Here is a 12,307-nt window from a genome sequence, read left to right on the forward strand (position 1 = left end):
AGAGGCAACAGGAGCCGGGGACCCAGAGGGACATCCCCGCCACATGGACAAGGGAGGCTGCTGTGGCCAGCTCTGTAACAGGAAGGGGTACGGACACAACTCGAAAACGCAGGGTTGTGACCGCAGAAGGGGAGCGCTGGAATGGAAAACTGTGCAAATGCGATCTGGAAGCGGCGCTATGTGTGCGCGTGGTGTGGGAGTGCCCAGTGTCTGAACCCTTGGCCTTGCCTCACCACCCACAGCCTGAAGGCGGCTGAGAGCCTGGGGCCGGGCAAGGTGCACAGCAATGCGCACACCTGGGAAGGTGCCAGGGGCTGGGGCGCTGGGGCTTCTTGGGGTTTCTGAGACCCGAGTCAGGCCTAGAGAGACAGATGCGCATGAGATCATGGAGGGCTGGGGACTCCATGCTGAGCACGTCGGACGGGAAGCAATGACAGGTATTAAGCAAGGGAGTAACCAGATGGGATTCCTGTATGTACCTGAATCCTTCCTGAAGCCTGTGGGCATAAGTAAATAAATAAGACACAACCAGAAAGGTCACTCCAGCTCCCGTGTGAATGAGCCATCAGAAATCTAAGAGTTTTGAGACTGAGACCAGGCAGGAAATGTTGCTTTAAGCCAGGACAGAAAGAGGGAGAGCCTGAACAGACATAAAGCAACAGAGGCAGGGCAGGAGGGAGGAAGCCCGCCCAGATCCCCACGGCCACCTGAGCACAGGGCAGAGGAAAGGGAAGAGCCTCGGGTGACCCCCGGGGCTCCCTGGAGTGCCATTTGCTGAGACAGAAACACAGGAGGGAAATCACCCGTGTGGAGGAAAAGATGAGCCTGGGTTGGGACACGGAAAGTGTGACGTGCCTGTCAGACATTCACGGGGAGAAGGCCGGTAAGTCTGGGTTTGGAGGTCAGGGAAAAGGTCCGAGCTAATGGCACAGTTCCCCTCTGCCGATCACGGTCCTACCGACTGATGAGACCAAAGGTATTCAATCCTCACATCAGCAGGGTCAGTTCAGGTACGTGACAGGCACTGGTGTATGAGGTGTGGTAGGGAGAGGGGAACCAGGTGTGCAACTCCCCGTCCTCGATACACAGAGCACTGGGCCCAGAAAGGCTGCCTCGAAATGCAGTGGCAACATGGGGAAAGGGCAGGCGTCCTGCCAAGACTTAAGCAAGCCGCCTGAGGGAGAACGCCAAGGCTGAAGAGGCTGGGCTTCATTTGCAGAGCCACAGTCCACACAGCAGGAAGCTTCGGGAAGTACCCTCCTTAGCAGAGCAGTGCCACAGCAAGGCTTCCTGAACATCGGCACGCGGCCACCTCCCCGAAGGGTCACCGCCACCCCCGCCACCCCCGCCAGCCCCGCCCCTGCAGGTTTTCACTGCTAACAAAGTGGTTGATTCTGGAAGCAGATGCCTCCTAGGATTCACACGTCCTGCGCCTTTAAGATATTTCATGCTATCACACTGGGAAGTACTGTAACTTGTACTTCCAGCGCGGCCTACCTGGAGTCGTGGAAGAAAGGGAGGGTTAACTCCCCAAAGAGCCATTTTCCCAATAAGGATGGGTTTAAATGGAAACTTTCCCATCCGATGAATCACAAACCTAGAGGCGCCACAGGGCGGGACTTGGGACTCAACCGGGGGCTGTGCTCAGTTTTCCACCTCGAGAGTGTCTCTGCATTCATGCTTGCCCACTGCAAACAGGGGGCTAAGGAGAGAAAGACATACCAAAGCACTTTTAAATGCTATTTGCAGCACACAAAGATGGACGCTGCATCATTAGAAAGAGCAAAAAACCGACAATGTCTGCCAGAGGAATGGCTAAATGCACCATATTGTTCTCCAACTAAAATTCTGAAAGATAAGGGAAATACAAGTATGCTAAAGGGACAAGAAAGACTTTCAAAAATGTAGTTAAGTGAAAGGAGACAGCTGCAGAATGATATGTGCAATAAAATCGCAATTATATACAATGTTTAAAGGTCTGGAGGATGTATGTGAAACACAGTCAACACTTATCTGTGGAGGAAGGCGGGATGGGGTGCGTGTGAGGGAGGGAAGGGGTTTCTGCTTTGCTCCATTTACTGCTAAATTGTTGTGTATTGTCCAGCTAACGTATTCTTGTATCCCTTGTATAACCTTAGAACACACAAAAAACCTCCCTCTTGTGCTCTGAGGAAGAAGTTTCTCCTTTTACTACTTATCACTAGATTCCTGATAATACAAAATCAGATTCATCTCAAATCCCAGCAAATAATGGGCCCCAGGGTTTGGAGCCTGACTTGGTAAGGACCGCGGCATGACAAACCTGGGGTTAGGGTGGTGACAAGCAGTCACGCTGGAAGAGGCCACCCAGGAGAGCTCTCTTCTCAAGAGTTAATCCATCATTATCAACCCTGGGAGCATGTGCATTTGACGCCCAGCTCTGATACTGCATCAGACTTCCGGACACAGTTACCTGGGTGGGAAGGAGGTAGGGTGGAAACACACTTCTTGTCTCCTCAGTGGGGTCCTCGGCCTCCACACATACACAGTCTTCACATATACCCCCCAGAGGGGGTGACTTACTGGATTTGCACCGCCCCGCACCCGCCTCCTCTGGGCAGTGAGGCTGCGCAGAGAGCACAGCCCCAGTGGTAGGGGTGGAGCGGGTGGAGAGCAGGGGCTGGGCCACAGCTGTCCATGACGGGGGGTGGGGTGGGTGGGGTGGGGGGGATTGTTTCTTTAATTCCAGGGCTCAACAGTAGGTTACCCACCTGCCTACCAAAAAAAAAATCCACATTCTCCAACATAAGCTTTGTCAGAATCAGTGGCAACATCTCCAGCTCCTTTTCCCTTCATTCTATTGTTGTATTTTTCGATTGGTTCGGAACTCAGGGGGAAGAAGGGTCTTATTTACTGAGCCCTTCTGAACTTTCAACAGTGAACGAGGTTGCAGAGGGCCAGATTCTTAACAGCCAGATTTTAAAACCAGTATCAAAGGCACTAAACTTCGTAGCACCAGCCGTTTTCTGATGGGCTTCAGCCAGGCTCCTGTCAGTACAGTGAATTGAAACGCTCAAGCCCGAGGAGAAGCTGATCGAGGACCAGGCTAGAAGGAAGGCTGGTCCGTGCCTACCTATTTATCTTGAAACTGATGGCATCCTGTTTGGACTTCGGGTAGACTATATTCCCTTAAACAAATAAAAAAGCAATCTTCTTCCAAGTCCTAGATCCGATTGGCTCAGTCACCAGACATCCGATCTAAATTGTACCCTAATTTCCTCTTCATGCGTTATAAATCTGATATCATACATTGACATTAGGCATGCCTAGTCAACTACAATATTCTTTTACACTTCCATAATGAACCCTTACCCACTTTTTATCACCTTATAAGAAAAATATACTAGGAACAATAAAAAATTGTTTGCAGTTTTTATGGCCTGTTATTAAGTGAATGACTCAAGTGGGGAAAAAAAGTGGTTGCGAGTTAAGGCAAACAGAGCACATCCTCTCTCCCGCGGTTTCTGAGGCTCACACTCTGTACCTTAGAGCCACCATAACAGGGAAGGATGGTAGGACCAGCCTCTTGACAAATGAAGGTAACTTCTAACGGGATGAAACAGCAGATACGTTGTTCCCCCATCCCCTTTTATATCGCTCCTTTTAAACATGACATCAGTTTTGTTCACGTGGCCCGTGGGATCTTAGTTCCCTGACCGGGGACTGAACCCGTGCCCCCTGCAGTGGAAGCGCGGAGTCTTAACCACTGGACTGCCAGGGAAGTCCCAACATCAGTTTTAAATATGCTGGATGCAGCACTCCGCCAACAGACAGGATTCTTGTATATGCAAGACAGGGTGGGGTTTTATAAACAAACCTGAAGAACACTAAGTATTTACTGAATTAATACATAAATGGAAGGGGTGGGGGGAATAAGTGGCCTTATTAGACACAGATCCTGCTATGCTAATTACTGCTAGAAAGCCATCATTTTTGGTGAACACACTCTATCCTTAATGTTACCTTAGGTTGATGACTTACAGTTAAGCATACACTGGACACAGAGGGTCAACTCAGCCAGGCCACAGGGATGTGGCTTGAAGCCCCTCATCCTAGAGGGCCCACGAGGGAGTTACTTTTTCGAAACTCGGATGTCTGTGTGTGCTTTACTGACATTTTAAAAATAGTCGATTCGCTAAGATTCCTGTATGCTGACATCACTCCACCCACATCCTAAAGCATGGACTCCGCAGCTCCTGTCCATGTGTGGCACAGCCGACGCAGCGAAAGCCTGGCAGTGCACTTCCACGTGCACCCCGAGGACATAGTCAAGGACGCTGGCTCTTCACCACGTTACCATGTCCTTTCTACCAAGATCCACGAGAGGAACTCTCCGCAGGTCTTAGCACCAGAAAAATCCTGTGCAGCAGTTTTTTGACCTTCCAGTCCTCAAAAAGAAAGGTACTTAGACTTGTTTTTAAATTGTAAGAGTAATATACCTACTTGGAAAAAGTTCACGGTCTAAAGGGCACATAGGGGACGTTGGTGGCATTGAAATGGTCTATTGTGGGCACATGTGATGGGCTCGTAGGCGTTCATTTTACTGCTGTGCTTCACAGGCTACATGCGTAGCACAAATGCCGTTTTAGATGCAGTGAATATCACCCTCTCTTCCTTTAGAAATAAGTCATGTAACTGTTTTTTGCACAGGCTACTGGGAAGCCCACAGCCAAATCTGAGCCTCGCTCCCAGGGGTACAGTAACTTAGGACATGCATTTTTTTATCCTAGCCTGAGCCCGGGCTTACTTTTATTCTTCCTACCCTCATCTTCCTTTAAGCACAATTTCTTTTTTCCCCCAGCATTACTGAGATATAACTGACGTACAACATTGTGTGAGTTTCAGGCATACAATGTGATAATCTAATAAATGTATATATTGTGAAATGATTACCACGATAAGGTCAGTTAACACAGCTGTCACCTCTCATAGTTACCTTTTGCCGTTGTGAGAACATTTAAGATCTACTCTCTTAGAAACCTTCAAGTTCACAATACAGTATTGTTAACTGTAGTCCTCATGCTGCACATTACATCCCCAGACCTATTCATTTTAAAGCCAGATGTCTGTACCCTTTGACCAACATCCCCTCATCTCCCCCACTCCCTGGCGACCACCAATCTACTTTCAGTTTCTATGAATTCTAACCAAAATTTCTTTATTTTTATTTTCTATCTTTTCATTTCTCATATTTGTGTTTTCTCATAATAAGCTGCTTCAAATCTACTTGAGAATCAGGTAGGTTATTTTAATGCTGAAAAAGGCCTTGTTTATGAAGACCCTAGTATTAACGTGCAAACAATTAAAAGCTGGGGCTCTGACCCTCGGGGTTGCCTCAGGATCACCCGGTGCTTCCTTCCTAATTGCCCGGCTCCACACACACAGCCTCTGGACCAGGGGGCAGGTTGGTGTGCGCTCCCGGGACATGGGTTCAGGAACTCTGAAAACTTCCTCTGGAGACACAGCTGTACTCGTGCCCCTGGTTAAGAACCCGACTCAGCTCCACGTGCCTCCAGATGTGAGCTCTCCTAGGAAGGACACATCACCTACGTAATGTCTTGGCCTGTAATGCCAACCTGAATCTGACCACAAGGAAACATCAACCACAGAAGGAGAAATGTCCTATTTTTAAAGAAGGGGAAGGACTGTCTTCTTTTAAAATGTCAATGTCATGAAAGTCAAAGAAAGAAAGACGGGGGTGGGGGTGGGGGTGGGGGAGTGTTGAAGCTGAAAGGAGGCTAAAGAGACACGACAAATCAACGTAACACCTGAGCCCACACTCCGGGCACGGGGAAGGGGCTGCTGTAGAGGACGTTAATGGCTCCGCTGGCAAAACTAGGACATGCACAGTAGGTTAGTCAGGTAAAAATACTGCCTCGATATTAAATTTACTGAAGTTGACAATCACACGGTTATAGAAGAGAACATTGCTGTTAAGAAATGCACACAGCACTCCAGTATTTAGGAGCAAAGGGCCATAAACATATGTAATTTATCCTCAGATGGTTCAGAAAACATACTGTGTGTGTATGGGCGTGTGTGGAGAGAAAGTAAACAAACAAATGAGCAAAACGCTGGCAGGTGGTGAAAATGGGTAAAGGGTATACAAGTGTCCTTCGGGCAGTTTCTGCAGCTTTTCTGTACGTTTGCAATGATTCTAAGTATAAAGTTTAAGAAGATAAAAGGAAAGCCCGTCTGCCACCACACAACCCCAACACGGCAGTAATTTTTCAAACAGGACGAGGTTTCCTTCGTTTCCTACTGCCTTGCTGCCATTAGCGGCCCTGGGACCCAACAAGCAGCTCCGCCTGGAAGAGACAAACGCGCCTCCCCCGCCCCCGCCCCCAGGAGGCCGCCTCCCAGCGGCCCAAACCCACTCTTCCTTCTGGGAACGCACAGACCTCCAAAGCCCGCTGAGATGCAGACTCCGGATGTGTTATTTCCTCCTGTTCTCCCATTTTTTAAAGTTACGGGATTTTGACACCTGGGCGCAGACCCGGGCGCAGAGCCTCACCGTGCCGGGCCTCGTGAAGTCCACGCTGCGCGCCAGGCTCTGCCGCATCTGGTTGCTGAAGAGGCGGACGCAGACGCTCTGCAGGTACTCGGGGGTGATCTGTCGGAGGACAGAGGATGGACGGCGGGTGAAAGGGGTGAGACATCCCCGGGGCCGTGAGAGGCACCCTAGCCAGCGTCGGAGCTGACTCTCAACGGCCTCTCCGAGGGCACAAAGGTGAGCTTTTGCTTTACCATCGCAGCCCCAGGGAGCTGAAGCGCTGCGCCTGACGCAGAAACTAACACACTACTGGTGTGGTCACGGGATAGCACACTTTAAGTCACAGAACCCCACTTAACGTACTCCTGCTGTCATGTAGAATAAACCGATTTCTCTTTTTTCTTTTGGCTGCACAGGGCGGCTTGGGGGATCTCAGTTCCCTGACCAGGGATTGAACCTGTGCACTCAGCAGTGAAACTGCAGAGTCCTAACCACTGGACCGCCAGGGATTTCCCATCAAATAAACCGATTTTAAACCATTTTTTGTTAATGCAAGCAACAAAGTCACTGGGTGGCCATAATGTGATGGAAAGAAAGCCGGACTGAAGATCTGAAGATCTGGGGTCAAGCAGCGGATTCGAGAAAATCAGCAGCTCTGCCTCCTGCTTTCCTGACCTGTCGGATGAAATGAATGAGGCCACGGCTCTGCGTCACGGGGAGGGGGGTAAATGAGATCAAGGGAGAGCCTAGCACATGACAGATGGCTCAGTAAACGCTTACTGAATGAGTGATGGAGACACTTTATACACTATCCAGCACTAGACAACAGGAGGCTGGGTTACTGCTGCATCAATGCCACTGCATCATGGCCTCTTCCTTCAGCACCTCTCATACCTCTCTCATTAGGTACCGTGATTCAGGATGGACATCCAGCATCTAAGGTGGTCATCTCTGAAACGTTTTCATCTTACGTCTTTTCTTTTTATAGGGGTAACATGTGCTCATTTAAAAGGTAACACAACCTCTCCCCAGCCCCACCCCACAAGCCAATCCCTGGAGGTAACTACTCTTAACAATTTTACCCCCTTCCAGACTTTTTCCTGTGCCTGATTGTGAGAGGGAAGCTCCTTTTCCCCAGCCTCACGATTCCATGTGCTGAACTTCCATATGGTAATGTAACTGGCTCTCTTCCTACCCCTCACTCATTCGTCCCTACAAGAGGAAGACAACTCAACTGGCTGGTGAGTTGGAAAGAGCCAGAACACTGGGCTAGACCCTTTTGTCTCCCTGTGGTCCTCCTGTCTGTCCCCTTGAAACATCTGGTCTGATTCGGCCACCAGAAAGACTGCCCCTCTGTGCCAGATGTCTCTGGTCATCCCTCGACACTCAGCTATAAGTGACTCAGACAAATAAGGGCCCCATCTCAAGGCTGTACCTCCTACATTATCCTGAGCCCATTTCCTCTGAATTCCCACAGTATCAAAATTTAATCATTCATTTTTCATCCTGTACAATTAACCTTTCCTTGTAAACCTGTTCCTTCCCTACAACCTAGAAACATGTCCAAATACATTTAATATTTTAAAAATACCTTCCCTTTTCTCCTCCCTAGGCCCTCATCTATCAACCACCCTCTCAGTGTTCTTCCTTCACAGCCAAGGTCCTTGAAAGAATAGCCAACGTTTGCCGCCTCCCCTTCACTTTACCTTTCAACACACCACAGTCGAGCCCCCATCTGAATCACCCCAAGGGAGCTCATGGCAAAGGCCTTCTAAGTGTCAGAAACACTGGACACTTTTCCGTTCTGGACTTCTACAGTTTTCTGTGATTTTTGAGACTTTGGATCAACCCCTTGCTCCTGAAACTGTTTCCTCTTTTGGCTGATACCGCAACTGATACCAGACCCAGCCCTTTAACAAGGAAATCTGATTCTGTCACTCTCTTGCTTAAAAAAAGTGAGTGAGAAAAGGACATGAATAAACAGTTGACTAAAAGACAAATATATAAATGGCCAAAAAACATATGAAAATATATTCAGCCTCATACATGACTAAAGAAATGTAAATTGAAACATTCAGAATACCAAGTTTTACTTAGCAAACTGGCAAAAATTTCAACGTATAATCATGTCCAGTGTTGGCAAGTGTGTGGAGAAATAGATGCTCTGATACGCTACTGGGGGTGGGGGGTGGGTAGACATCGTTGAAATCTTTGGAGAAATAATTTGGCAAAACATCTCTCAAAGTTTTAATGCCCATAACCTTTGACCTAGCAATTCCATTCTTAGGCTCTTATCTTACCTATATTCAAAGGTCTACAGTATATACAAGGATGCTCATCATAACAGTTTTTGTTATAGCAAACAAAAAAATCTAAATGTTCCTCATCAGAGATCTGATGAATTATGGTTCACCCTTGCAGTGGAATAATAATGTACAAGCATCAAAAAGAATGAAGTAGGTGTGTGGTCATGTGGAAAGATCTCCAAGATATATTGAAAGTGAAATAGCAAGCTTGGGAAGAGTAATGGGTCACAGGATCCCAAGTAAGTATGGCATACCATATGCACACGCACACACGTGCACACACATGCACATGCACAGAAGTGTTCTGAAATAATACACAAGGAAGTGTTAATCTTGAATGTCAGTAAGAAAACGAGACTTAGGAATTGTGTGTGGAAGGGGCCTTTTGCTCCTAACTATATACTCCTCTGAGTTGTTTCAGTCTTTTACCAAGAGCACGTATTTCTTTTACATGAAGAACAAGCTAGTTAAGATTCCAGTGTTCCCCCCAACCTCATCTCTCCCTGTTTCGATAGTGGAGGCCCTTCCAACCCCTGCCTGGTGGTCTCAGGCCTCTGCTTGCACGCTCCAGTTGTAAGAGCTCATGTGCCCATCTGTGGCCACACCTGGCGTCGCGTCGACCTGGCTGTAGGAAGCACACCAGGATGATGGCAGTCACGTTTTAAGAGGAGAGAAGGCAAAAGGAAAACACACACTTTATTTATTTCTGTACTGTTTGAATTTTCTTTCTTTTTTCTATCTTTTGGCCTTGCTGTGCGGCATGCGGGATCTTAGTTCCCTGACCAGGGATCGAACCCGTGCCCCCTGCAGTGGAAGAGCGGTGTCTTAATCACCGGACCGCCAGGGAAGTCCCTGAATTTTCTATGTACATGCCTTCTTTTTCTTCTTTTTTGTCAACAGATGTGTCATGACACATCTTTATCTCAAAAAAGACACATGAACAATGGGGGACCTTCCTTACCATCTTGCCACTGACTGTGGCCTCCAGAGAATCCACCAGCTCTGCCGTGACTCCGATGAGATTGTGGTAGTCCGCCTGGATCTTATTGTACCGTTTCAAGTACGTCATTGACCTACGCTCAGCTTCTACCAGCTGCTGGTGGAGTTGCTGCAACACTTCTAGGAAGACAATATATATTTATATTAAAACAAAACAAAAAAGCAACAATTTAAAAGACCCCTACAAAATAAAAAATAATTATATTCTTGTCAAGGGAGTACCATGCCTACTGTCAGACTATCTTACCATAACAATGAACTTGACGCTCCGTATTTGTGTTTCACACTTCTTCTGTCTCATGCCACTTTTAATTACAAAGTGCTTTGTAATCACTGATGTTTTCATTTCTTATCCCCGGTAGTTCAACTGAGTCATCACTTGCTTTCCTAACAAAATCTATTTCCTTGGCCGAACCCCATGCAACTTCTTTTAGTTCCTCTCTCTATGTACAAGAAACAAACTCAATGTTTCTTTCTAGAATCAGCTCACAAAATGGTTGAACCAAAACTGAGTTTTTCTCTGTTTGTGCCCCGTGAGGTTGTCTGGGGGATAACTCATAACCGCAAGAGAGTTCTTCATTTTAAGTGAAGGTTGGGGCTGCTTGACAGGTGCTGAGAAAACTCAAATCCAGGATTAGGTAAGATTCCAGGTGTTCATTCTGCCAGTTCGATGAAGCATAAGTCTTAGAGCGGCAGCCTTGGAAGGTCCTAGGGTTGTCTCCTTGGAATCCCCCCCACCCTGGCCCCGTACCCCATGGCAGCGCTTGACGGCCACGCCACCCTGGGCACAGTTGGACTATACAAATCTTCTTCGGTGTCAGTACTCCTTGGCCCTATCCTACTTTTTCCCTTTCCTGGAAAGCTATGTTTCGGATGGGAGGACGTGTTGCTGCCCCGAAACCCACGTTAACTCAATATTGTCCCGATCCAGGCACTGCATAATACTTAAAGCCTTCATTTTAGAACACATTTCATGTATACAGAGAGAGCCTTTACAATTATAAAGACCAAATATAGCCATTATTTTATAATAACTTTAATGGAGTATAATCTATAAAAATATTGAACCACTTATGTTGTATACCTGAAACTAATATAATATTGTAAATCAACTCTAATTCAGTTAAAGACCTGGGTTCAAATCTCTACCCTACCAATTTCTTGCTGGGTAACCTGGGGCAAGACACTTAATGTCTCTGCTTCTCATTTCTTAACCTATAAAATGGGGAAGATGATAATGATCTTGAAGGGTTATTGTGAGGATTAAAGAACACATGTACTCAAAGTGCCCAGCACACGGCTGGCCCACAGCAGCTGCCATACACGCCAGCTATTATTATTATTGCCTTTCACGGAAAGGGGTCAAAGATTTTTGAAATATATTTCTATGCAAGTAGATAACTTGAAAAAGCGGCAGAAAGGTTACGTCCTAAAGCAGTGGTAATGCAAATTTTGAAATATATCAGAATCACCCGAAAATAAAGATGATCAAGCTTTACCTTCAGAGACTCTGATTTTGTGGATATTGGGTAGGGGCTAAGTATCTATGCTGTCAACAAACTCCCGGCTCTGACACAGGCCACAAGTTTGAGAAACACTGTCCTAAATTATGTTTTCCTCCTAATTTGTGTCCTAAACAGCTATGAGGATCACCCACGTTCAAACTGTATTTCAAAAACTTTTATGTGTCACAATTGTTGATGTGCAGAAGTAAAATATTTTAACTACTAAAACCCAAAATATCACATAATGAATTATTATTATTTAACGCCCATCAAATCTCAGTATTGAAAGATAACTTTAAAAAGTCATCTGACACAAATTTACATCCAGTACTGGAACCTCTGGAGAACATTCCTAGAAATCATTTATCAATCTTCTCCTAATATAATATTGGGAAGGAGTCACTACCTTCCTCCTACACTAAGTATCATTTAAGCTTTTTCATACATCCAAAACTCAAAATTACATAAACAAGAACTTCCAAGGATGAAAATTTTAGATTATTCATAGTCTCATTTTATGGGAATAAATATTAAAGAGTATCTGTGACATTTTTCTCAACGTGTACCAAGTGGCAGACGAATGAAATACCAAAACCCACTAGCTGGGTCAAATGACTTCCCAAATTATCAGTGTTAATGTCATCGAAGTAGTCCCTCTCCAAAGGGGACCGTAGCAAAAAACTCTTCCCCGCATAAACTCATTTTACAATTAACTAAATGTTAGGGACTATTTGTGGAACTTTTGCCTTGGGAACCCAGAATTGGAATTTATGACAGTTTCAAAGTATGGTAACCAGAGGCAAAAGAGCCTTCACTGCCAGCAGCCTATAGGAAAGAGAGAAGTAGGCAACTGGGCTGAAACGTTCATAACCCTTTCAAATACACCATTTAGCAAAAAGAGCCTGCTATCCAGAGATATCACCTTGCAGACACCTTAACTGGCTACACACAGGACCTGACCATTA

General features: G+C 46.4%; 1 protein-coding gene across 6 annotated transcripts in view; it reads right to left on the reverse strand.

Moving 5' to 3' along the window:
• Positions 1–12,307, reverse strand: part of ARMC9 (armadillo repeat containing 9) — a 138,676-nt gene that overhangs the window by 99,581 nt on the left and 26,788 nt on the right. For all 6 annotated transcript variants that reach the window (XM_027118646.1, XM_027118627.1, XM_027118635.1 and 3 more), the window contains 2 exons: positions 9,800–9,957; positions 6,554–6,652 (listed from right to left, as the gene is read on the reverse strand). In XM_027118646.1, the coding sequence (XP_026974447.1) occupies positions 6,554–6,652; positions 9,800–9,957 (257 nt within the window). The remainder of the gene's footprint in view (positions 1–6,553; positions 6,653–9,799; positions 9,958–12,307) is intronic.

Source organism: Aethalodelphis obliquidens, unplaced genomic scaffold (genome assembly GCF_003676395.1).
Source record: "Aethalodelphis obliquidens isolate GAN/ISIS:26980383/991018 unplaced genomic scaffold, ASM367639v1 scaffold2, whole genome shotgun sequence".
NCBI lineage: Eukaryota > Metazoa > Chordata > Mammalia > Artiodactyla > Delphinidae > Aethalodelphis > Aethalodelphis obliquidens.